We start from the raw sequence: 25674 nt of genomic DNA, 5'->3' as shown, positions 1-25674 counted from the left end.
AATTATGCTGGTCATTAAGCAAGTCACCATGTGATCATGTCTGTTTTTATAAACTTTCTTGTGTCATTATTGTCATCAGACATTCAGTCGTGTCCAATCCTCAGCCTCTCTATAGATCAGCACTATCCATGCCTCTCTGTCTCACACTTCCTCCTTCAGCTCTGCCATGGATCTGATGGAATCTGAAGAGAAAAAAATGGATCCAGGAAACTACAGATCTATAAGCCTGACATCTATTATCTGGAAAGATGATCAAGCAACAAATCTGCAAATACCTAGAGGCAAATAGTCATAGCCAAAAGGCAACATGGGGTAGTCAAAAACAGATCATGCCAGACAAACCTTACTGCATTATTTTAAAAAGTGACAAAATTAGTGGACCAGTGAAATGCTGTGGATATAATTTACTTGGACTATAGTAAGGCATTTTATAAAGCAGACATACTGCTTTATCAAATGCCTTACTGCAGTGGTTCCCAAACTTGGCAGCTCTGCTGGCTGGAGAATTCTGGGAGTTGAGGTCCACAAGTATTAAAGTTGCCAAGTTTGGGAACCACTGCCTTACTGTATAAGGCATTTGATAAGATAGAAAAATGTGGATTAGACAGCATAACTACCACATGAATTTGTAACTGGTCGACCAACCACACTCAACATGTAGTCCTTAATGGAATTACACCTTCATGAAGGAGAGTATGCAGTGGGGCACTCAAGTACTTGATAGTATCTTGATAGACTTGAACACTAAAGCTCTATTTTAAAAAATGAAGTTTAGTGGTGAGAAAAGTTCTACATTTAGGCAATAAAAACCAAATGCACCGGTATGGAGTAGGTATTACCTGGCTCAATAGTAGTAACTGCAAGAGGGAACTTGGAGTCCCAGTGGACAATCACTTAAATAGGAGCTAGCAGTATGCTGCAGCTGCCAAAAATGCCAATGCAGTCCTAGGCTGACTTAACAAAGAGATAGAATCAAGATCACATGAAGTGTTAATACACTTTAAATTACCTTCAAAAGACCACACTTGGATTATTACATCCAGTTTTGATCATCACAATATTAAAAAAAAGATGTTGAGATTCTATAAATAACACAAAGTAGAGCAACAAGGATGGTTAGGAGAATGGTTGCAGGAATAGGATATGTTTAGTTTAGCTAACAAAATGACTAGGGGTGATGATAGCAATGTTCCAATATCCAAGGGGCTGCCACAAAGGAGGTCAACCTATTTTCCAAAGCACCTGAAGACAGAAGAAGCAACAGATGGAAATTAATCAAGGAAATTTAGAACAGTTAGAACAATTAATCAGTGGAACAACTTGCCTCCAGAAATTGTGGGTTCTCCAACCCTGGAGGTTTTAAGAAGACAACCATTTGTTTCCTGCCTGAGCTGGCAGTTCCTTCCAGAGTTGGTCCTTTTCAACTCTGTTATTCTGTTATGGTCATCCCAGTGTAATCCTTTATAGTATCCAGCCAGCCCCTTCTTTTTTTCCTGCTGATCATTCCCAGCTTGATTGACTTTTTTGCAGCAGTCATCAAATTATGTCACAATTGTTAAACACATTTCCAGAAAAAAAAATGTAAATCACAAGTGTGTGCACATACCCCTCAGGAGGTGCATTGTAACTTCGAACATTCACTAAGTGACCATTTATAATATATGTCCTTGACATTTCAGTCAGGTGGCTGTCCAGTCTTTGCTTAAAAGCCTCCAGTGATGAAGCACCTAGTTTCTGAAGGCAAGCTGTTCCACTGGATAATTGTTCTTACAGTTAGGAACTTTCTCCATAATTCCAGGTTGCTTCTGTCCTTGATTAGTTTCCAACCATTGTTTCTTGCCTTGCCTTCTGGTACTTTGGAAAATTATTTGACCCCTTCTTCAAAAACACCAATTAATTAACCAATCAACAATTAAATCCATATTCTAAGACTGGTGACAGACTAATAATTCATGTCCTAATCAAAGACTTAAGAATTATCAAGATAATATCAAAAGTATAGGTTTCTAGCAGTTTTTTTAAATTGAAATGTTCAGATTCGAAAAATTAAAAAATGTTCAAATATCGAAGGAGTCCTTTAGGCATTGCTCCAAGGGCTTCAATCATGATGTCATAACAAAATTCTTTTTCCATAAGCATTATTATTTAAATTTGTATGCAAGTCGCAATGACTCTGGGCAGTTCACAACGAAGTAAAACAAAAAATATAAAAGATAGCAAGTGGGATAGACCGGTTGCAACGAACCAAAGGATCTCACTCCTAAAGTAGTAAAACGTTAAAATTAAATCTGCTCTTTCTTTGATTTGGTTAATGAATATAGTTGTTATGGTCCATTTTCTAAGACCGATCTATTCTTTACACTCCTAGATTACTTATTTTAGATTAATCGCTGCCTCAAGTATAGGGGAAAGAAATATTTTACGTGTGCCAACACAATACACTTTTAAGCATTACCTAGTGCGACTAATTTGCAAGCAAAGTCGCATGCTATGCATTGTTCCAGTACCAGACTCCTATTGGCCCACAGGAACGCCAATAAGCGCTCTTAAGTATCACGACGTCCGAAAAACGTCGCTTAGACAGGAACTCTTTTTTTAAAGTGTTTTTAAAATGTTCTAGCGTTGTCTCTATTGGCTAGGCAAACGTCCCTCCCACATTTCGTTCGGGTCTTGACCTCGGCAACCATTGGTCAGGCGTCCAGGCCTCCTTCGTTGATTGGTGGGATGCGTTTTGGCGGGTTGACCGTGTTTTTTGAACCCCGATTCAACTGGATGTGGTCTTAGTTCGTGGTTCTCGGACGTTGTGTGAGCAAAGTGCGCGGGAGGCGGTTGGAGAACGGCTGGCGGGAAGAAGACGGTGGCGGCTCTTCTCGTCGCAAACCTTTCCCCCTACTGCCTCAGCCAGTGTTTGATATTTTGAGGCGCTGATATTCCCTTTTCTTCCTTGGTTTGATTTTTTTTTTGCGAAAACCAGATTTCCCCACCGCTTTTCTTCCCGCTTCTGCAGCCACAATGGATCTCAACTGCTCCCCGCTCAAGGTAAGGCTTTCGGTCTGCCTTGGGTCTCTCTCCTTTCTCCCCATGGTGTTCCAAACGCAATTTAAAAAGCATCCCTCTCTGACGCGATTCTCTCCCTTTTGTTTTGGTTTTCCTTGAAATTGATTAGCATCAGTTGATTCGTTTGAGCTATACTGAGATTATGACTCCTATCGTCTATATCCCACATGAATGATTGATTGATGGGCATGTCAGGGTGGTTTAAGGCAGTGTTTCTCAACCGTGACAACTTGAAGTCCTGTGGACTTCAACTCCCAGAATCCCCCAGCCAGCATAGCTGGCTGGAGAATTCTGGGAGTTGAAGTCCACAGGACTTCAAGTTGTCAAGGTTGAGAAACACTGGTTTAAGGAATGCTGACCTCCTGAATATTACAAATAGGATGCAGGTCGTCGTGTAAGGGCCATATCCATTGAAATAGAAAAGATAAAGCCTCCGTTTTCATAAACTACAGTTAATCGCTGCGATGGAGGGAAGTTCAGTTTGCAAAAGCTTATACTGAAGAGCAATAACAGCTAGACCTTTGCCCAAATTTATCTGATATGCCAATTGCACTATTTCCTCAACAAAGGTACCCTACTTCCTAATTACTCATGTCTTGGCCACCCTTGCATGTGGATTATTGCAATGCATTCCACATGGGACTGAACTTAAGATCACTAAGAAACAACTAGTCCAGAAAACATCAGCATGAGTATTATGGGCGCATCTCAGTATACCTATGCAACATTTCTGCTAAGTAAGATGCACTGGTTATAATAGAGCTTCTGGGTGTAATTTACCTGATGAAGTCTTTCTAAGGAACTACCATTTTCCCCCCATCATTTCTACTTGCCCCTTAAAACCCCATCTATATTATCTGATGTGAGTGTTACATATTTACTTGGGTCACTTTGAACATATGATTACTTGCTTTCTGAATATGTATACCCACATTGTTTAAGCCTACTTTACAATTTGCTAAGTTTGTGCATTATAAAAGATAAGATCAACCTGAAACTGTCCACCTCTTCTAGAAAATGGGAGGAGATTTTAAACTTCTGATATTTTTTGAAGGAAACTATTTTTATTTAGTCTCAAGTCTGACTTCTAACAGAATCAGGAGCTTTTTTTCCCCTTTCAGCTCCAGTAAAGGAATAGAAATCTTTTAAATACAGATGAATTACACTGTAGAGTGGGGAATAATTTGACCACAATCAGCTTGCAGATAGGAAATCAACTTGCCACCTATGCTAAAAGGAGGCACAGATAAACTTCAAGCATGCTAAATAGACCAGGCACCTTTTAAGGCAACTAGATCCTGATGATGCAATTGAACATCAGCTTTAGTTGCAGGATCCAACCTAGGTTGGTTTATTGGGACCAAAGGTATTGTATTCCAACCTTTCAGACTCACGCTGGAGCCCCTAGAGTTCCTTGAAAATGGCCTCCAGGATGAGTCTGAAAGCTTGGAATACAAAACCTCTGGTCCCAGTGACCAATCCAGATTGGCTCCTGCAATATTGTCTGGGACATGTATATTCATCTTCATTTCTGATCAGCTTTAGTGTTGCAGTTAATTAACTAATCTCACCCTAGGGCTACTCTAAGCAGCTTACAATCATTTAAAACAGCAAACAAAATTAAAAGTAAAATTAAACAAAAGTAAAATAATAGAATAATATGGAAAAAGAAAAATATATTGATGCAAATACTAAAAAAGATGGTAAGTGGGAGCAGAAAGCTAGATCAAGAGATGGAGTCTACTGTCCATCTAGCAGCTATCTCCAGAATACAACTCCCCCATTGAGTACCCAAGCCAATTTATAGAGCCAGGACTTTAGGCTCTTATGGAAGATAGGAAGTTGGTGCAGTTCTTATCCTGAAGGGCAGGATGCTTAATCGCTCACGATTAAGAATAGTCCTATTTCCTCTGTGCATTGTCCTACAGAGCGCTCCTGGGGATCACCATTGAACCAATCATATTAGCCCTGAAGGAGGAAGCAGCATAAGATTACATTTGACCTTTTTATGTGGGCAGTACAGGACACAGAATGGACTTTGCAGTATGCCATTGGACACTTTTCAGTGTGAAGCTGGTTTTGTACAATGTTTATTTCCTTTAATACCAGCCAACTAAGATGTTTAATCTGGAGCTGACCTCCAGTAACATGTACTTCCTTACTCAGTTTATTTTGTTCATTCAACATTTAACTGCTATTTTTACGTTCTATGTATTTCAGTCCCATCTGAGTTCCTATCAGAAACAGGTGGGCACTCAATGAATTTCTCCTTGCAATGTTTCTTGTTTTCTTTCCATTGAGGTTGTTGATGTGAACCCCAAAGTGAAGAAGATAAAGAATAAGAATTCAGATAAGAGGTTGTCTGTTGAAAGAATCTATCAAAAGAAATCTCAATTGGAGCATATATTGCTTCGACCTGATACGTACATTGGATCTGTGGAGCAAGTAACTCAGGTAAAAAAATATTCTGTTTGGGGCAAAGACCTCCCAAAGTACTTTGTAATGTGCTATCAAATTAAAATTATAATTAAGATTTTCCTTGGCAAACTATTTTATCAGCCAAATAGTTTATAATTTTCTTATATAGAAAATACATTACACACCATTTATGACTAATGTGAACACAATTGGCTGTAAATTTATGAAAACTGAAAAGTATGCATTTTAAAAAGCAGGTTTTTATGAAACATTAAAATTAGTACACTGATTATAGTATATATTTCAAGATACCTCAAGATTTTGCAGCAGATAAAATTACTTTTTTCTTCTTAGCAAATGTGGGTATTTGATGAAGATGAAGGATTGAATTGCAGGGATGTCACCTTTGTTCCTGGCCTTTATAAAATCTTCGATGAAATACTAGGTATGTTGACATATGGATAAAATGCTGTCATAGTGAGGACATCAAGCATTTTATGAGGATATGTTTTTAGAGCCATAGTTGATGAATAACAATATACAAAGGTATTGCAATGAATTAGCTTTTTGAAAAGGCAGCAAAATGCTTGATCTTTGGCAAAATTTGTTGAAATTAAGTATTGCATAAACTGAAGTCTAAATCAAGAGTTTTAACTTGCAAATGTTACCAATCACTAAAAACATGTATTGCTTTCTTTTAGTCAATGCAGCTGATAACAAGCAGAGAGATAAGAATATGTCTTGTATCAAAGTTACAATTGACCCGTAAGTCTTGTTTTAATATTATATAATATTTTTAACTTCGGTTGAGGATTTGTTCATTGGGAAGGGAATATGCATTTTTCTGAAACTGAATATCTATTCTTGTAGCTTTACATAGCTGTGAATTTTGTTGTATGTGTATATACAGTACATACAATGACAAAATAAAGTTAAAAAGTAGTGTAATATTAGCATAGAGTTTGACTTTCTGATCACATTTAGTGTAATTGAATTTGCTGTTGAGAGTTGCCTATCATTCAGTGAGTACTATCTTTTTTTGTTTTAATCGGGAGACACAAGTTTGCAGTTCTTTGAATATCAGTTGAATCTTCTCTTTCTAGGGAGAATAATACAATTTCTGTGTGGAATAATGGGAAAGGAATCCCTATTGTAGAACATCAAGTAGAAAAAATGTATGTGCCAGCTCTTATTTTTGGACATCTTTTAACTTCCAGCAACTATGATGATGATGAGAAGAAAGTCACAGGTCAGGAAAAACCTGCAAAGTAGTCACTTTAAAATCTTTAATTGACTCTCATGAAAATAGTATCTCTTCAGTGTAACAATATGTACAATTAATATTTTTCCAGGTGGTCGAAATGGTTATGGTGCAAAGCTGTGCAATATATTCAGTACCAAATTTACAGTGGAAACAGCATGCAAAGAATATAAAAAGCTTTTTAAACAGGTATATGAAACTGCACAAAAAATGATTTCACTGTTTTTAAAATACAGGCTCCAAGCTTTATTTTATTAGCTCATAAATTTGTTTCATATTTCATTTTAAATTTATTTCAACATCTCAATACTTCCTGATGAGCATATCTTAAAAAATTAGTTTAAGCATAAGTGGTGAAATCAGGATAGTTTGGGCCAACAAGCAACATACATTTTAAGTCTAGATTGTCTAGACTTAAATCTATACATCTAGGAGCTGTATTTTGTAGAAGAAATGTATCCTCCCTCCAATGTACCTAACAATTCTATTGGTCTTAATTCCTTTGCAGACTTGGACTGACAATATGACTAAAGCAGGAGAGACAAAACTGAAGCATTTTGATGGCGAGGACTTCACATGTGTTACTTTCCAGCCTGACCTCTCCAAATTTAAAATGACTGTATTGGATAAAGATACTGTGGCTCTTATGTCTCGCAGAGCCTATGATATTGCAGGATCAGCTAAAAAGATCACTGTATTCTTAAATGGAAAGAAGTTACCTGTGAGTTACTAAAATGGGCAAAAACAACCGCTGGTGTGCAGAATTTGATGGTCCTTTAACATGTTAACAGCCAAGGCAACTGTTTTTTAAAAAAATATAGAAATTTTTGCGCTTGTCTCCTTTGTAGGTCAAAGGATTCCGTAGTTACGTAGACATGTACTTGAAAGATAAAGTGGACGAAACTGGCAATGAACTGAAAGTAATTCATGAAGAAGTTAATGACCGGTGGGAAGTGTGTCTAACCATGAGTGAAAGGGGCTTCCAACAAGTTAGCTTCGTCAATAGCATTGCTACAACTAAGGTAAACAGTTACAAAAGTATACAGGGCTTTTGTGAATCTACCATCTAAAAATACTTCATCAAAGCATTCAGTGAAGAACGGAAAGTTTTCTTACTAGGCATCTATTTGTTGTAGAAGACTTGCAGCTTTTTTTTTTTTACTTTGAATATTTTTGAGAGACTGAAATTTTACTTAAGTATCTGAATTATAATTGTTAATGATATACTCATGATGTATAAAATAAGCCATTCTGCATCTTGTGTTTTATTAAAACTACTCTTCCTATAGTTTAGAACTAAAATACATAGTTTATGTAATATAATGTGATCTCAAGATAATTAATTGAAATGGACTCTAGTTGTAGACTTTTTGGGGTTGGCAGTTATTTTTTCTTAAGTTTTTCTTTGAACCTAATTAACAATGGAGAGAAATTGTAATGAAGATTATAAAGAAATAAATGATTGAGTAGAGCAACAAGTATAGGTAGTCCGCAACTTAAAACAGTTTGTTTAGTGACCAGCACTGAAAAAAGTGACATAACCAGTTTTCACACTTACAACTGTTGTAGCATCCCCATGGACATGTAATCAAAATGCAGGTGCTTGGGTAAATGACTCACATTTATGATAGTTGTAGTGTCCCAGGGTCATGTGATCCCCTTTTGCACCTTCATGATTAATCTGACTAATTACTACAGTGACATGCCCCAAACCACCTGCTCCTTTGCTTTCAAACCAGCCCGCCCCCTTTTCTCTCCCGGCATGGGCTCTCTGGAGAGGGAGGGAAAGTTCCCTCCAAAGCCCGGCTTCTTTCCGGCGCGGCAGTGATGGCAAGAAGCAGCTGCCAGCAAAGCTCTCAGCGATGGCAAGAGTCCTGCCGCTGTGCCAGATTCAGCAAAAACGGCTCCGGCAACAATGGGACGTGCTTGGGGAAGGGAGAGCCAGAACTGACTTCCAGGGATTGTGCTTCAGCCGCCGCTGTGAAAACGTCTGTTTTGCCAGCCGCAGGATGGAAGGAAAGCCTGTCTTTGGAAAGAACCTTCCCTCCCCCTCCAGAGACCCCATGCCGAGGGACAGGAGGGGATGGGCTGGTTTGAATGCGGGTGAGTGGGCAGTTTAGTGGCCCGCCTTTGCTCAGGCGGGTGGAGAAAAAAAGCCATGCGGAGGGCACAGGCTCTCTGGAGGGGGAGAGAAGGTTCTTTCCAAAGACTGGCTTCTTTCCTTCCTGCCTGCGGCTGGAAAATACATTTTCACAGTGGCGGCAGAAGCACAAATCGCCGTCAGTTCCGGCTCTCCCTTCCCCAAGCATGTCCCATTGCTGCTGGAGTTGCTTTGCTGAATCTGGCACGGCGAGGATAGCAAGAAACGCCTGGCAGCAAAGCTCTCAGCGATGGCAAGAGTCCCACCGCCACACCAGAAAGCAGATCCAGCAACAACGGGACCAATAGTGGGTGGGAAATCCATGCCAAGGGAGGAAAAAACGTGCATTCCCCACCCCCCCTCCACGAGGTGGCTTTCAGAGAGAAGAGGGCAGCCCATGGCAGCCCTCTTTACCTGACAGCCACCTGGTTAAAAAACCATCTCCCACGGCGTTTTTCCCTTGGGGGCTCCGCAGAACATCCCAAGACCAATGCCACCACATCTGCCCTCTTCAGGGACAGGTCCTCTTCGGAAGGATGAGGCTCCACTGGTCCAGAGACCATCTGTGGGGGGAGGGGTCCCCCTCATATTCTTCGTCTTCCCGGATGGGCTCTGGATTCATTGCCAGCCACGCATAGCTTGCCACGCCGTGGAAAATATAGGTGCGTGCATACACCCTGTACAATTACAGCCTCAAAGACTTCGTAATGGCGTGAACTTGTTCTCACTTAACTGGGCTTCTGCAGAAGCTTCCCTCCAAAGCCCTCTAAGGGAGGAAGGGCTAGTTGGGAAAGGGGCTTTGGTCCTGCTCCGGGCTGTAATTGTGCGGGGCGTGCGTGACCTATGTTTTCCATGGTGTGGAGCCGCAACCGGAAGATGAGGAATGGGAAGGCAACCAGCGGGGACTTGTCCTTCTGAAGAGCCCCCCAGGGAAAAACGCCACTGCCAGGTACTTTTAACCATATATTTTGGTCCTATAACTGCAGAATGCTGCAAAAAACCATAAGTGCAGGCCAGTTGTTGAGTGTTTCAAATGTGATTGGAACACTCAACAAGGTGACCACAGTATGTGTGTATCTGAGACAGAGACACAGAGAGAGATGGGGAGGGAGGCAGACACACGCAGTGACAGATGGGAGGAGAGAGATACAGAGAGAGATAGACACAAAGAGAAAATGACAGAGGGAGGGGAGGTAGAGAGAAACAAGCCAGAGAGAGAGAAAGAAAACGAAAGTGGGAGAGAGAAGAAAGAACATAACCACAATTGAGCCCAAAATTTTGGTTGCTAAGCAAGAGCGTCAAGTGAGTTTCACCACATTTCCAAGTTGGCCACGCCTACCTGATCACATGACCACCGAGCCATTCCCACAAAACAGGCCACACCTGCAGAATAGGTTCTAAAAAATTTTGAAACCCACCACTCTCCCTACATATCTAGTGATTTTCTCTATTTCTCTATATCCCTCTACCTACCAACCTACCTACACCCTCTCTCTTCCCCTACCTACCTACTATATTTCTCTCTCTATCCCTTTATCTACCTACTTACCTAACTATTCTCTCTCCCTACCTACCTATTGTATTTCTCTTTCTCTCTCTATCCCTCTACCTACCTACTTTTTTTAAATTTGCCTCTTCAAAACCTTGATGCGTCTTATACTCTGAAAAATACGGTACCTGTATAGCAAACCTCTAATAAAGCAGAGTTTTTACGGAATAAAAGTCTAAAACTATTCTCCAAAGTTTGTGGAGACAGCAGCCATGCGTGGGTTAACTCAGCCAGAACCAATAGGACTGAGTCTACTTACTACTCTAAATTCCTTTTTAAAAACTATTCTAATTGGCCTTTTTTCAAAGAGAATTAATTCAGAAGGATTCCTGTCTCCAAATTGAAAAAAAGAAAAGACAGGTTTCATCGAGGACAGCTCCTCAGGGAGCGAAGGCTTTCAAACAGCTCTTCAGGGCTCTGACGGAAGGTGCCGCCACAAGAGCTCTTTCCGAGGCTCACAGCCTCGTTGCTCTCCATGGCTGCTATTTAGAGGCTCCTCCTCTCGACGCTGCTTGGCATCGGCCGTTGGAGGCCCCGCTATTGGGCAGACACTTTGAGGACTAGCGGCTGCCCCAGCGATCTAGTTTCTCGTGCCACCACTGCGAGGGCAGATTTCATCACCGCCACCAAACACCGCTGCAGCCCCAAGAGCATCCTCCGCCTCAGAGAGTGCTGCTGAAGCCTCCACATTCTCTCCAAGGCACCCTCCTGGCACCGTGGCCTCCTCAGCCTCGTGGCGCCTGGCCCATAGGCTTTGCAGCCTCAGTGGCCATTTTGTTTAGGCGTGAATCCTCCCAGCAAGGTTGTAAGTACTGCTATGGCATCTTCTCTAGCTCAAGATCCGCAGGTTCCTCCACCTGTCCCGGCCCAAAATGCTTCAACCGGGGGCCTTGCTTCCACTGTGCATAGCCGCCAGCCTGCCTCAGTGGCTTCTTCCAATGAGCCCTCTGCTAAGGTTTCCCGGCTACAGGGCTACAAATACCACCCCTTCAGACGGAGGCGATACTCCCATGCAAGCTCCTCCTAGGAAGACCAGGAGTAAAACCAAGCACATAGAGCCCCATCCTTTCCAGGCCCAAAGGCCTGTGGAGCCCAGCTATCCTCCTGACATCAGATTCAGAGGACAATCTATCCCCTGCAGCTTCTATTATCCAGCCGCAGCTATCTTCCAGTCTCTCCTCTTTAAGGTGAAGAAGATTGCTGGCATCCCTCTACCCAAGACTTCTCAGGGCACGGAGGCAGACAAGACAGACACTGCTGATCCCTTCTTCATCCAGCCCAAGGTGGAAAAGGCGGTGATTCCCTCACCCAGGCTCTTCATAGACGTGGTCCAGAACCAATGGGTGTCTCCAGATACAGGCCCTCTTCCCTCCACCTTAGGCAAGCGCCTGTACAATGTTGGTCCTGAGCTTGCCAAGGCTCTTGAGGTACCCTCCATTGATTTACCTGTTTTGACCTTGTCCTCTCCTAATATGGCCTCAGCTGCTCCTGAGAAGGCTCTTCGCCCGGAGGACAACAGGCTTCAACAGACTCTGTTCGTGCCGCAACTTCATCATCCTTCTTTAGCCGCTCTTCCCTCCTATGGCTTAGACAACTTCAAGAGGGAATTCCCCCCAGGGATTCCAGGGCTCGCAGAGACATTAACAAACTTAAGGCAGCCCTGGAATACACTCCGGCTGCATCTTTAGATGCTGCCCGTTTCGCGTCAAAATCCATTGCTTCCTCTGTCTTGTCTCGCTGTCTCAAGATCTGACCCTTCCAAATTTCTGTCCCAGGCCAACTCATGCCCTTGAACGCAAGTGGCACACACTAGATAAGCGTCGGGGCCTTAAAATATATGTGGACAAGACTGCCGGCTTCAGACGCACCAAGGCCCTTTTTGTCTCTTTCCACCCTACTAATAAAGACCTTAAGGCATCTTCATCAATGATTGGGCACTGGATTAGATCAGCTGTATCACGTGCTTATCTAACGCATCATCTCACGCCTCCGGACAACATTTCTGCACATTCTATGTGCAGTGCTGCAACGTCGGATGCATAATCCACACAGGCCTCTGGAGGAAATCTGCCGGGCAGCCACTTGGACTACTCCCGACGACATTTATATGCCACTACAAGGTGGATAGGTACTCATCAGCCAATGCAGCCTTGAGTTGACATGTGCTTCAGCAAGAGCTCCCCTCCTCAAACACCTAGGCCACTCACATTCCCACCCGGATACAGGCACAGCTTTGGTACGTTCCACGCATGGCTGTTGTCTCCACCAACTTTGGAGAATGGGGCGTTAGTTCTTACCTGATAAGCTCCTTCTCTAAGCAGGTGGAGACAGCAGCCATCCCCACCCTTCTTGGGACTGGCCTGGGTCGTGGAGGGACTTTGGGGGGGTCACCTGAACATAGAGGGATGAGAGCAGTCGACTATTGTACAGCAGTCTACCTATCTCCTTCGTCAAGAAAGCGGGAGGACACTCCTCAGAGATGATGACATCATTTAGTAGACTCAGTCCTATTGGCTAAATTAACCCACACATGGCTGCTGTCTCCACCTGCCTAGAGAAGGGGCGTATCAGGTAAGAACCAACGCCCCATTTTAGGTTACTGTACTAACAACAACTTTTATACTTTGATATGTCTGCATTGCCAAAATACATGTAATATCCCCTTTTAAAAAATGATTTTTCTTCTAGGGTGGCAGACATGTAGACTATGTTTCTGACCAGATTGTCAACAAACTCATAGATGTAGTAAAGAAAAAAAACAAAGGTGGAGTTGGAATAAAGCCTTTCCAGGTATAACTCTCAATTGTTTCTTTTTCACTAATATCATATTTATTCCAATTGAAAAATCATACTGAAATGTTTAATGTTTCCAATGCTTTTCATCTTATTAAAAAATAGTTAAATCTTTAGTGAATCTGTCCAGCTGTCCTCAATATGGTCCAATAATAAACACAGGCTAGGCAAAATGGTGTGCAAATAAAGGAGTATTTTCAATGATAGTATGATAGGAATTGCATATGGTTTAATTACAAAATATACCTTTTATTAGGACTGCAGATTTGAAGGCAAAAAGAGGCTTTGGAGCACATGAAGACACTCATGTATCATGTGTCTATTCCTTAAAATGAACATACCTTTTGTAATTCTGCAGTTGCTACATAATTCCAGGAAAAATATGTGTTGAAAAATTTTCAGACAACTTCACTGTGTGTTCTCACATGCTCTAAAATACATTTGTATCTTTGAATCTAAAGCCTTGCATAACCTAGCTTTCTGATTCCGCATATCGTTTTAAGCCAATACATGCTGCCTTTGCTGCTGCATCCAACAAATCAAGAGCTATACTGAAAATTTGGGTACTTATTATTTGGTAGCCAAGGTTGCTTGGGAAATATAGCCAACCAGTTTGCTAAAAATGTACTATCTTCTTAATTCCAGGTGAAAAATCATATGTGGATATTCATAAACAGCCTGATTGAAAATCCAACTTTTGACTCCCAAACGAAGGAGAATATGACTCTTCAAGCAAAGAGTTTTGGTTCAACGTGCAAATTTAGCGAAAAGTTCATCAAGGGGGTGAGTATTAAAAGGTTTGCTTCATAATTGGTTCTGGGAATTCTGATGAGCAAAAAGTGAATCAATCCAGCAATAAGATATCTCATGGAACACTTCAGAATTCTTTCAATATCATTTTTCACTTTTGTTTTCTAGGCTATCAGTTGCGGCATAGTGGAAAGCATTTTGAACTGGGTCAGATTTAAAGCCCAGACACAACTAAATAAGAAATGTTCTGCTGTTAAGCACACTCGCATTAAAGGAATTCCTAAACTGGATGATGCCAATGATGCTGGTATGTGTTCAAGTATTAAAAGCAGTGAAGTCTAGCTGTTTTTTACCATTTATATTTGAGTCAATTTGTACAGGGATAGGGTAATTATTTAGCCACTCACAATCCTACAGCTACCTTTTTGACAGCCCGATAAATTCTTCAAGATGAGGATGCTGAATTCTGGTGGCATGACCTTTTTTGTGTCCTTTAAAACAATTGAAGATCTCAATTGTCCAGACATAATAAACAAATAATAAAATATTTGTCCTGCCCTTCCAGGTTATAAGAAAGCTATTCATCCTTTTGTAAGACTATGCAATTCCTGAATACAAGGTTCAAATTTACAGAAATGGTAATGTTTTGGGGGATTAGGGTTCTTGGGATTAATGAATAGAAAAGAACCAAATCTTCACTTTGGGGCAGTTTACATTGTAGCCAGACATCCATCGAGAAGAGAGCTCAGGATTGAAAGAAGAGGTCCTTGAGGCTCCCTGAGCTTGGTTGTTTTGTTTCAAAACAACCTCAAACTAGGTTCGAGGTTCGTTTTATTTATATGCCGCCCTATTCCCGGCGGGACTCAGGGCGGCGCACAAACCCAAGGAGGGGGGGAGGGAAAACACAAAAGGTACAGAGCATTTAAAACAACCAACAGCCACATGATTCGAGAGGGGAAGGGAACTCATCGACCCCAAGCCTGCCGACACAGCCAGGTTTTAACGGCTTTTCGGAAGGCCTGGAGAGAGGTGAGGGTCCGAATCTCTGCGGGGAGCTCGTTCCAAAGGGCCGGAGCCACCACAGAGAAGGCCCTCCCCCGGGTAGTGGCCAGATGACATTGGCTAGTAGACGGAACCCGGAGGAGGCCTAATCTGTGTGATCTAATGGGTCTTTGGGAGGTAAAACTAGGTTTTATCTATATCATTGAAAGAAGAAAATAATAAGCCAAAAAAAGGGAACAAAAAGATCAAAACACTTCCTCACAGCAATCAATACCCAGATGAGCAGAGATTAACATCAAGATCAATACTAGACCAAGAAGCAAACAATAACCCAATCAAGAACTATCAAACAAGCTAGCAGAAAGCAGCCCAACCACAGAACCTCCAAAATCATTCCTCCCCATCAACACTAACAGGGCAAGCCACTCGAATATAGCTTTGAGAGCAAACCCCAGTCCTTAATACCACTGATGATGTTATTTAGTTTGGATAATAAAACATCTACAAGAAAACATCCAAGCTCAGGGAGCACTAAGGACTCTTCAAGGTTATCCAGCTCCTTTTCCTGAACCACAGCTCAATTGTTTTACCAAAACATGAATGAAATCTCTGCTTCTTGGAATCAGAACATTGGGAGAGCATCTATAGTGTACTATTTAATGGAGCTCTGCATTATATTTACTTCTCTTTTAGGGAGCAAGAATTCTATCAACTGCACTCTCATTTTGACAGAAGGAGATTCAGCTAAGACACTAGCTGTTTCTGGCCTTGGAGTTGTGGGTAGGGACAAATATGGAGTATTTCCACTGCGAGGAAAAATTCTTAATGTACGGGAAGCCTCCCACAAACAGGTTAGTTAGCAATATTTTGCAAACATTCCTGTGGTTTTTATAGGTAGTCCTCAACTTAAGACCACAATAGAGCCCAAAACATCATTGCTAATCAAGACAGTTACTAAGCGAGTTCTGCCCCATTTTGCAACCTTTCTTGACGCAGTTGTTAAGTGAATCACTGCAGTTATATTAGTAACACAGCTAAGTGAATCTGGCTTTCTCATTGACTGCTTGTCAGAAATTTATAAAAGGGGATCACTTGGTCCCATGATACTGCAACCTTCAAGTATGAGTCAGTTGCCAAATGGTCAAATTTTGATCATGTGACCATTGGGAGGCTACAGTGGTTGTAAGTGAAAAATGGTCATCAGTCACTTTTTTTGTGCCATTGTAACTTTGAATGGTCACTAAATGAATGGTTGTAAGTTGAGGAACATGATTTTTTTTAATGTGCCAAACCAGAAGCATTAGCCTTCATTTAAATTTTAACTGAAAAGTGTATTTATAAAACTGAAGAAGCTTCTTAGATGAGAAGTGAAACGTCTTCAGAGAAAAATCAGAAAGTCCAGTTGCCTCCTGAAAAAGCACCTTTGGGACAACCATGAAACTGGATGTATCCCCACAGACATGTATTTATAAAACCATGCAGTGGTTGGTTTTTGAAGTAAGAGTTTTGCTATTCTTCAACGATGTAATGACTATCCCCTTTGCCCAAGTGAATTTTCACTGTGAAATATGGCTGTATTAGAATAGGTAACATATTGGTTACCTGGAGGGATTTCCCCCACAAGCTGTGCTGCTGAGATTCAGTAGTAAAATATCAGCAATAGCAATAGCAGTTAGACTTATATACCGCTTCATAGGGCTTTCAGCCCTCTCTAAACGGTTTACAGAGTCAGCATATTGCCCCCAACAACAATCCAGGTCCTCATTTTACCCACCTCAGAAGGATGGAAGGCTGAGTCAACCCTGAGCCAGTGAGATTTGAACAGCCGAACTGCAGAACTGCAGTCAGCTGAAGTAGCCTGCAGTGCTGCATTTAACCACTGCGCCACCTCGGCTCATCAGGTTAAATGTTTTTTCATGTATAAATATTTGAAATAGAAAAACCTTCCTATCCCAAAAAACCCGGCTAAAAGTATCACCCCTACTCCCTTTGATGAAATCTCTGCTGATATCCTGACATCTGCTTTCAGTTGCAATCTTCCATAGATTTTAAATGAATAGATGGGTTGACAATGCTTCTCTCCAGGGTTAATGTGATAAGAATACATTCGTTTTCTGAATCTAAGAAAATGCTGGGCTTTTTTCAGATAATGGAGAATGCTGAAATTAACAACATTATTAAGATTGTGGGGCTGCAATATAAGAAGAGCTACGATGATGAAGAATCCCTCAAAAGTCTCCGCTATGGAAAGATTATGATCATGACTGATCAGGTCAGTCGTAATGCCAGAGACAATGATATTGTATATAGGCAAAGGGATTCCCTCAGCCAGTCTTTTTCAATGCCTTCAGTTGATATCATATGTCTCTCAATCCAAATGTTCCGGATTTCATATTTTATTTATCAAAATATAAAATACAGAAATACAAAAAAAAATGAAAATAGGGGAGGAAAAAGTCTAGGGTAAAGGGGAGAAAAAGAAGAAAAGCATTGACTTCCAACTCCTTTTGACTCAGTAGAATAAGGTAATAACATATCTCCTCAATGTTTTACTTTCAATAATAATACCCATTATAACAATAAACCTATCTAATCAGCAAAACCCAAAATGAAAGCTTCGGTTTTTTTTCCATTTAAGGCACAAAATCCAAATGCTGTTTTCAAGTAGAAAGAAAATCAGTTGTATTTTCTTTAATTGAAGTCAATTAAACCATCTCTGCTAACTCCATCAACTTTTGTCCATTGTGGGAATCAAAGTATCCTTCCATTTTTGTGCATAAGGTATCTTTGCTGCTATCAAGATATATAACTTAAAAGTCCCATATATTTTAGTTCTTTATCCATTAAACCCAAATGAAGTCTCTGGTTTTATCTTTATATTGACTTTAAGAATCTTCTATATGAAGAATCATTTCCCATATTCATTTTTGAAGCACCTTTATACATTCTTGATCATTTACCCAGTGTTAGTTACCAGTGGTACATCATTTTATAAAAATTTATTTTAAATTATAATGTAATTAATTATAATTGTTTCAGATATTGTTCAGATTCCCATTGTTCAGATATTGTATCCAGAATTCCTTGCCTACTGAATCATACAATACTTTACATACTCATTCTCCAAGTTCAATTTACCATATTTTTCAGAATATAAGACACACCTTTTTTCCTCAAAAAAGAGGCTGAAAATCTGGGTGCATCTTATACATCAAATACAGGATTTCCCTCCCTCTCTCTCTCTCTCTCTCTCTCTCTCTCCCTCCTTCCCTCTCTCTCTCTCTCTCTCCCTCCCTGCCTACCTACCTATTGTATTTCTCTATCTACCTATTGTATTTCTCTCTTTCTCTCTCCCTATCTACCTACTGTATTTCTCTATCCCTCTATATACCTAACTACTCTCTCCCTACCTACCTACTGTATTTCTCTCTCTATCCCTCTACCTACCTAACTACTCTCTACCTACCTACCTACTGTAGTTCTCTACCTACCTACTTTTTTTTTAAAAAAAGGCCTCTTCAAAACCTTGGTGCGTCTTATACTCTGAAAAATACGGTAATAGCATTTTATAAAACTTAGCAATAATAATGTTCATTATTACACAACAGATATTCCAGTTCATTTTTTGCAAAATAAAATCACAGCTTTTTTATCTTACTGTATTTTTCGAACTATAAAATGCTCCGGACTATAAGACACATCTATTTTTTTGGGAGGAAAATGGGGGAGGAGATCTGCCAGTATTTGGCCTGTTTACTGCCACTGTGGCTTGTTTACCACAGCCTGCTCAGTAAGCGCCCCCCCCCCGGGCAATATTCGGAGTATAAGGCGCACGGACATTTCCACCCACTTTTTTGAGGGAAAAGTGCATCTTATACTCCGAAAAATACAGACACATCCTTCTCATTCCAATTCCTCTTTTTAGCTTTGTGGATAAGGTCACCATAATTAAATATTTGACCATAAATCCATCAGTCTGGCTTTGCCCCCACTTACTCCCCCTGCACCACCACCCCCACTCCCCCAGTTCCTGGGAAGGGGTATCTTTGCAGAGAAACTTACTTTTTATTTATTTCAAGCTCTAACAAAGTAGTTAATTTAAATGTTCTAAAGTGATATGCAAGTATAAAACTTACTCTGAACTGGAGTATTTTTTTAATGCTTTGGCTTAAATCGGAGAAGAGCAACAAAGATGATTAGGGGACTGGAGACTAAAACATATGAAGAACGGTTGCAGGAACTGGGTATGTCTAGTTTAATAGAAAGAAGGACTAGGGGAGACATGATAGCATGTTCCAATATCTCAGGGGTTGCCACAAAGAAGAGGGAGTAGAACTATTCTCCAAAGCACCTGAGGGTAGAACAAGAAGCAATGGGTGGAAACTAATCAAGGAGAGAAGCAACTTAGAACTGAGAAGAAATTTCCTGACAGTTAGAACAATTAACCAGTGGAACAGCTTGCCTCCAGAAGTTGTGAATGCCTCAACACTGGAAGTCTTTAAGAAGATGTTGGATAGCCATTTGTCTGAAACCATAGGGTTTCCTGCCTAGGCAGGGGGTTGGACTAGAAGACCTCCAAGGTCCCTTCCAACTCTGCTATTGTATTATAAATCTATTAGCATTCCCAAGGTGTTTTATTAAAAAGAAAGAACAAACATAGGTCACTCTAAACTTATCACAAAATTGCTGTCAAAGAAACAAAGAAAATAACTTCCTTCAATTCTCAGATAAAATGCATAATAGAATCTCATCAGCAACTGGAAAGGGAGCATATGAAAAAGTACTTCATGATATAAAACATTCCCAACTCCCAGAAATGTAGAAATCAATTGCTCAAAAATATTTAGTAAATAACTACAGTAGATTAGTAAAGGAACATTTCTATTTTGCTCTTGTTTCTGTGTAAATATCCTATAACAGCAGCATTCTGATTATGACTGGAAAAATTAGATCATAATTCTTTATCAATTACAGTGGATCCATTGGAGTTTATTGTTAGAAATAACAATCATAACTGGTTTTGCACTATAAAACAATCTTCTTAGTTCTTTCCAGAAGCACTGAACTTCATAATCTATAAATGGACTGGAAATTATAGGTGTTGTAATGTAACATCTGATAATGGTTCACTATGGCAAAACTGACAAACAAATGCTGTAATTAGAAGATCAGAATATAAAGCTAGTAAGGATTATTGGCTTTTCTAACACCAATGGATGAAATCTTACCTTCTGAACGTTTTTGTAGGATCAAGATGGTTCCCATATCAAAGGTTTATTGATTAATTTCATTCACCATAATTGGCCATCTCTTCTGAGACATCGTTTCCTAGAAGAATTCATTACTCCCCTTGTTAAGGTAAGCTTCTCCACCCGTTTGAGTGATAACTTTAGCAATTGAAAATATTCTTACTAAAATTCATTAGTTATATTGTTAACTCTTCAAAATGAGATATTTGGCTTTTCCATAGGTTTCCAAAAACAAAGAAGAAATTCCTTTCTATAGCATTCCTGAATTTCAGGAATGGAAGAACAGCAATCCTAACTACAAAAATTGGAAGATCAAATACTACAAAGGTTTGGCTAAATTGTAATGTCAAATGGACTAAATAAGGCTAACTTTAGATTTTAAAAAGAATACATTGTGTTGCATAGTACTATTTTAACTTTACTTGGAATAAAGGGATTAGGGGGCTATACATCATTTTTTTAAAACTAGCTCATCAAAACAAGAAATGTGTTCCATGTAAAGTGCAAGATAAAGATGAGGAAAGTTATTTGTCTACAGCCTACCTGTCAAGTTGAATGTTAAGCAGGAGGCCGAATGGGTATGTTAAAACACTTAATTTATCCTACATAACACTAAGATCAAATGAAAATGTTCTTGATGTTTTTGATATATTAATTGAATTGAGGGAGACAAGATATTTTCAGTAAGTGTTGTATTCTGTATTATCCTAATCTATAAAAACTATAGTGCTTACATTGTAAGGCCTCAGTAGGTATAGGTAAATTTTTATTTGTAAGCCATTCAGATTAATCACTATAGAATTAGGGAGCCTTGAAACTGAAATTATACTTAAATAAAAAGAAAAGTTGCATATTAAGTGAAATATGATTATTTTATCTAATTTTTTTAATCAGATTCTCTATCTCCTTAGGTCTGGGTACCAGCACTTCAAAGGAAGCAAAAGAATATTTTGCAGCAATGACAAAACATCGAATACCTTTCAAGTACTCTGGTCCCAAAGATGATGATGCAATCACCTTGGTAAATTAAGTTCTCTTCTTATCCCTCTGTTTCTTTGACTGCAAACTTATTTGGACAGTGAAACACGAGAAGCCCTTCTGCTCATTTTTTTTTTGTTTTTTTGTTTGTTTTTTAAGACATTTTTTTTTAAAATTAAGTTATAGAGTATTCTAAAATACACAAGTAAATAAAAGAGCAGTGAGGGGGAAGAGAAGTGAGGAAAGATAAGGAAAGAAAAAGAAGCATTGACTTCCAACTCCCTCTGTTACAATAAAATAAGGCATTAACATCAAATCATAGCTTTTTGCTTCTACACAATAGTATGAACAAGTCATTTCTATAAAGATGTATCAGTTTAATCTGTAAAACCCAAAGCCAGAGTTTCATTCTTTTCCATATCAAGCACAAAGTTCAGAAGCGGTCTCCATGTGGAAATAAAAGTAGCTATGTTCTTTAATCAAAGTGGTCAGTTTTGCCGTTTCAGCCAGCTCCATCAACTTCTGCAACCATTTGTCCATAATAGGAATCGAAGTGTCCTTCCATTTTTGCAGATACAATAGTCTTGCTGCTGTCAACATGTACTAACAAAATTCCAAATTTCTTCTCCAATTCTTTTTCCATTAAGCCCAAAAGGAAAAGTTCTGGTTTCATTTTTATCTCCATTTTCAGAATTTTCTGTATTAAAATATGAATTGTACTCCAGAAATGTTTTGCTTTATCACATGTCCACCATAGATGATAAAAAGTCCTTTCTTTCCTCAGCTTTAATATTGGGTCACCAGAATTAAAAAATAAAATTTTACAATACATCAGCCAATCTGGCTTTGCCACCATTGGTTATTTTGTTTTTTAACCCCAGTTGGTAGTCTTATTCCTTGCTACAGGATTTAGGAAGTTTGTAGGGTTTAGGTGCCTGAACTCAAGTTTCATTTATCTAATAGCAATTATAAAAGTTAAAATATACTACAGACACAGTGAATTATCACTGTTATACAATTTGGATAAATATACATTTTTGTGTTTGATTGCAAAATACATGAACTCTAACTTTATGGGCTATTTATATACTTCCTAAAGATTGTTGGATTTATATGAAGTCAACTTAATTCAATCATATTTGAGGTTTTAATTTCCTATCAGTTTTAATTTCATATTAGGAGAGATAATATTAGTTTAGGCATAATTTAGTGGAACTTAAAATGAATTTAATTTGCCTATTAAATCAATCAATCAAATCTTTATTTGGTTATAGACCAGCAAATAGAATACAAAAGCTATAATTAATTAAAATAAAAGAGTATATGTGTGTAGAGGGCTTAAAATTAATACCATAGCTTTTATGCAGACTATAAAACAGTACTTGATTTTGGTCAGAGAAATAAAAACAGATTGATCCAATAATAACATGAGATGAAACAGCTTGGAATGATCAGGATATGTAGTAAAAAGTGGAAATAATAATTGCTGTCATGCTCCTATAGAGAGGGCTATAGAGAATAACATGTTCTGTCAACTCAGTTATTCCTCCATATGGACACAGTCTCTGAAGAGGATTTTGATTTTTGTATCTTCCTTCAGTAACAGCTGTTGGGAAGGCATCGAATCTGGCTAAAAAAAACAGGCCCTTCTGAATTTTGGGATTGTTAGGCAACTGAGATAGTTAATCAGTTGGAGAGAATGTGCAGAGTGGCTCAACAGGTTTATTGGTAGAGCTGGAAAATCTGCTTGCAACTCTAAATCAATAGCCCGCTGTTTGAGATCAGCTAGAGCACGGATCCCTAACCCCTGGGCCACGGCCTATTCACAACCGGGCTGCACATTCAGTGGGCTTGCATGCAGCTTAACTTGCACAAGTCGAGCCCCCATGCTCACCCAGGCCAGTTCCACTCCTCCACTCCACCAAGCTGCAAAGGATGGGGACCACTAGAGCACTTTGTAACCCATCAAGATAATGGCTGGTCATGAATAATCATAGAGTTGCAATTTGGCATGTATTGCCTGCCTCCAGGAGCACTGAAAGCTGTCAGTCATAATAAAAGAGAGCCAAACAAATTGGAAAGAAGAGCTTAAGCCAATAGAAGAAGATGTAAATCCAGGCAGAAGTTTCAATTTCAAGAAGACCAGTTTAATTGCGCAGGACCATGTTTGAAACACAGCAAGGCGCTTTAAAGTTGGTTCTCAAACACATGGACTCATTTTTTCCAAAGAAAGGAATGACCTGTAGGGGCCCAACTGAGCTCCAAAACGGAGCTGGACTCAGAAAACTTAGCTAAAGTATATGTTGAACTCCTTTGGAGAAGTAAAAGATTTGTAAATCCAACACGTTTTTAATGCAAATGACTAGTTGGCATGCCATTTATGGTTACCCATGTCTTGGGAAACAATCCCCAATATTCAAAAGTTTTGACTTGCTCTATTAGATAGACACGCATCTTAAGTGCTTAGCAAAGACTGTGACCTTGTTTTTAGTGTAATTAGATGTTTTTGGCAGTGCTCAGCTAATATTTAGAACACCTAGTTCAAGCCAGTCTTTGAGAAAGCAGCACAGGGTTGTTTGCATACAAAAGAATAGAGTTGTGTTTCTCCCAGTTTTAGCAAATAAAGAGATTGACTATTTAGTTTGGCAATAAGGGAACTAATATATATTAAAGAGAAGATAAGCTAGAATACATCCTTGTCTCATTTCTCTCTTAATAGGAATTTCTTTGGTGCAATGTCCTTGGGCATCTCATTGTTTTTCTAAGTACAGATAATTTTGTCAATTGACGAAGAGTTTGATTTGTTCCTGAGTTGGTCAAACATATGTATATCTAATGTCCAGTGTGGCATTTAGAGTTTATAATTTTGGGGGAGGAGTCTGCAAATTAGGTGGAACTTTAGCAAATAGCTGATTATCGTTTGTTTGTTTATTGAATTTATATTGCCACCTATTCGCCCATGGCGACTAATCTGGCATTGAAGTCCTTTCAGTGACAATATGAGCAGTGGGAAAACATAATTGAAGAGCATCAATGTAATGTTCTTCTTTTCCCCAAATTTCAAAAATATGCGGTTGAGGGATATTGAGATGTATATAGAAATTAATGAGAAACAATTTATCTAGAAAAGTTAAGAGTAGCTGTTTGTGTAAGGTTCTCAACTGAGTCTATTGATGTAATCTCAGTTTTTAGAATGATTAGGATATGGTCACTCAGACCAGTACGATGTCTCCCTTGTTCAGTGCCAGGATCTGTTAAGAGAAACAATGATTTTATCTCTCAGTAAAGTGATCATTTCTTGACCATGTCTCTTGGGACAAAGATGTTGAATTGGAAAATGTAACTTATAAAGGCATGGATTCTATAGAGGCGGGATGTCCTTGATGCTCTCTGAACTTGGTTATTCTCTCGCAGACATACCATTATTCAAATTAGGCATCATCAGCGCTAATAAGAAGTGGGGTTTCCTCTCAGTTTGTTTTAACAGACTAACATGATTGGAAGGGCCCTTGGAGGTCTTCTAGTCCAAGCCCCTGTTCAAGCAGGTAACCCTTTACCATTTCAGACATAAGGTTGTCCAGTCTTTTAAAAACCTCCAGTGATGAAGCACCTACAGTTTCTGGAGGCAATTCGTTCCACTGATTAATTGTTCTAACAATCAGGAAATTTCTGTATTCTCATTCTAGGTTGATTCTCTCCTTGATTAGTTTCTTTCCATCTATTGCTTCTTGTCCTGTCTTCATGTACTTTGGCAAATAGGTTGATCCCCTCTTCTTTGTGGCAGCCCCTTAGATATTGGAACACTGCTATCATATCATCCGTCAAGGTTCTGATAGATGTTCTAATTAATTCATAGAAATGCTTTTCATTAAAGTAGGCATACCAATTCCTGTAGCTGTTCTCCAGTCCCCTAATCATATTTGTTGCTCTTTTCTGAACTCTTTCTAATCTCAACATATTTTTTATATCAAGATGAGCAAAACTGAATGCAATATTCCAAGAGTTGTCTTACTAAGGCAAAGTGGTATTAACACTTTACATGATCTTGATTCTATCACTGTTTATGCAGCCTAGAATTGTGTTGGCTTCTTTGGCAGCTGCTGCACACTGCTGGCTCATATTTAAATGGTTGTCCACTAGGATTCCAAGATCCCTCTCACAGTTACTACTATTGAGCAAGGTACCACCTATACTGTACCTGTGCATTTCGTTTTTCTTGCATAAATGTAGAACCTTACTTTTTTCACCATTGAATTTCATTTTGTTAGATAGTGCCCAATGTTCAAGTTTGTCAAGATCCTTCTGTATCTTAAGCCTGTCTTCTGGAGTGTTGGCTATTCCTGCCACCTTGGTGTCATCTGCAAATTTGATCAGTTCCCCATTTATTCCCTCATCCAGATCATTGTTGAAGAGTACTGGGCCTAAAACAGAGCCTTGGGGTACTCTACTGCATACTTCGTTCCATGTAGATGCAGTT

General features: G+C 39.5%; 1 protein-coding gene across 1 annotated transcript in view; it reads left to right on the top strand.

The window, feature by feature from the left end:
* The first annotated feature begins 2756 nt into the window (after positions 1–2756).
* TOP2A (DNA topoisomerase II alpha) overlaps positions 2757–25674 on the top strand; it is a 43442-nt gene continuing 20524 nt past the window's right edge. Inside the window, exons 1-16 of the mRNA XM_032238230.1 lie at positions 2757–3039; positions 5359–5511; positions 5830–5920; positions 6177–6240; positions 6579–6724; positions 6828–6925; positions 7245–7457; positions 7585–7758; positions 13114–13215; positions 13864–14001; positions 14137–14275; positions 15664–15821; positions 17117–17242; positions 20218–20328; positions 20441–20546; positions 21131–21240. Of these exons, the coding sequence (XP_032094121.1) occupies positions 3013–3039; positions 5359–5511; positions 5830–5920; positions 6177–6240; positions 6579–6724; positions 6828–6925; positions 7245–7457; positions 7585–7758; positions 13114–13215; positions 13864–14001; positions 14137–14275; positions 15664–15821; positions 17117–17242; positions 20218–20328; positions 20441–20546; positions 21131–21240 (1956 nt within the window). The 5' untranslated portion in view covers positions 2757–3012. The remainder of the gene's footprint in view (positions 3040–5358; positions 5512–5829; positions 5921–6176; positions 6241–6578; positions 6725–6827; positions 6926–7244; positions 7458–7584; positions 7759–13113; positions 13216–13863; positions 14002–14136; positions 14276–15663; positions 15822–17116; positions 17243–20217; positions 20329–20440; positions 20547–21130; positions 21241–25674) is intronic.

Source organism: Thamnophis elegans, chromosome Z (assembly GCF_009769535.1).
Source record: "Thamnophis elegans isolate rThaEle1 chromosome Z, rThaEle1.pri, whole genome shotgun sequence".
In the NCBI taxonomy this organism is placed as follows: Eukaryota; Metazoa; Chordata; class Lepidosauria; order Squamata; family Colubridae; genus Thamnophis; species Thamnophis elegans.
Note: the sequence above shows the minus strand (reverse complement) of the source record. Positions and strands in the feature narration are given on the sequence as shown.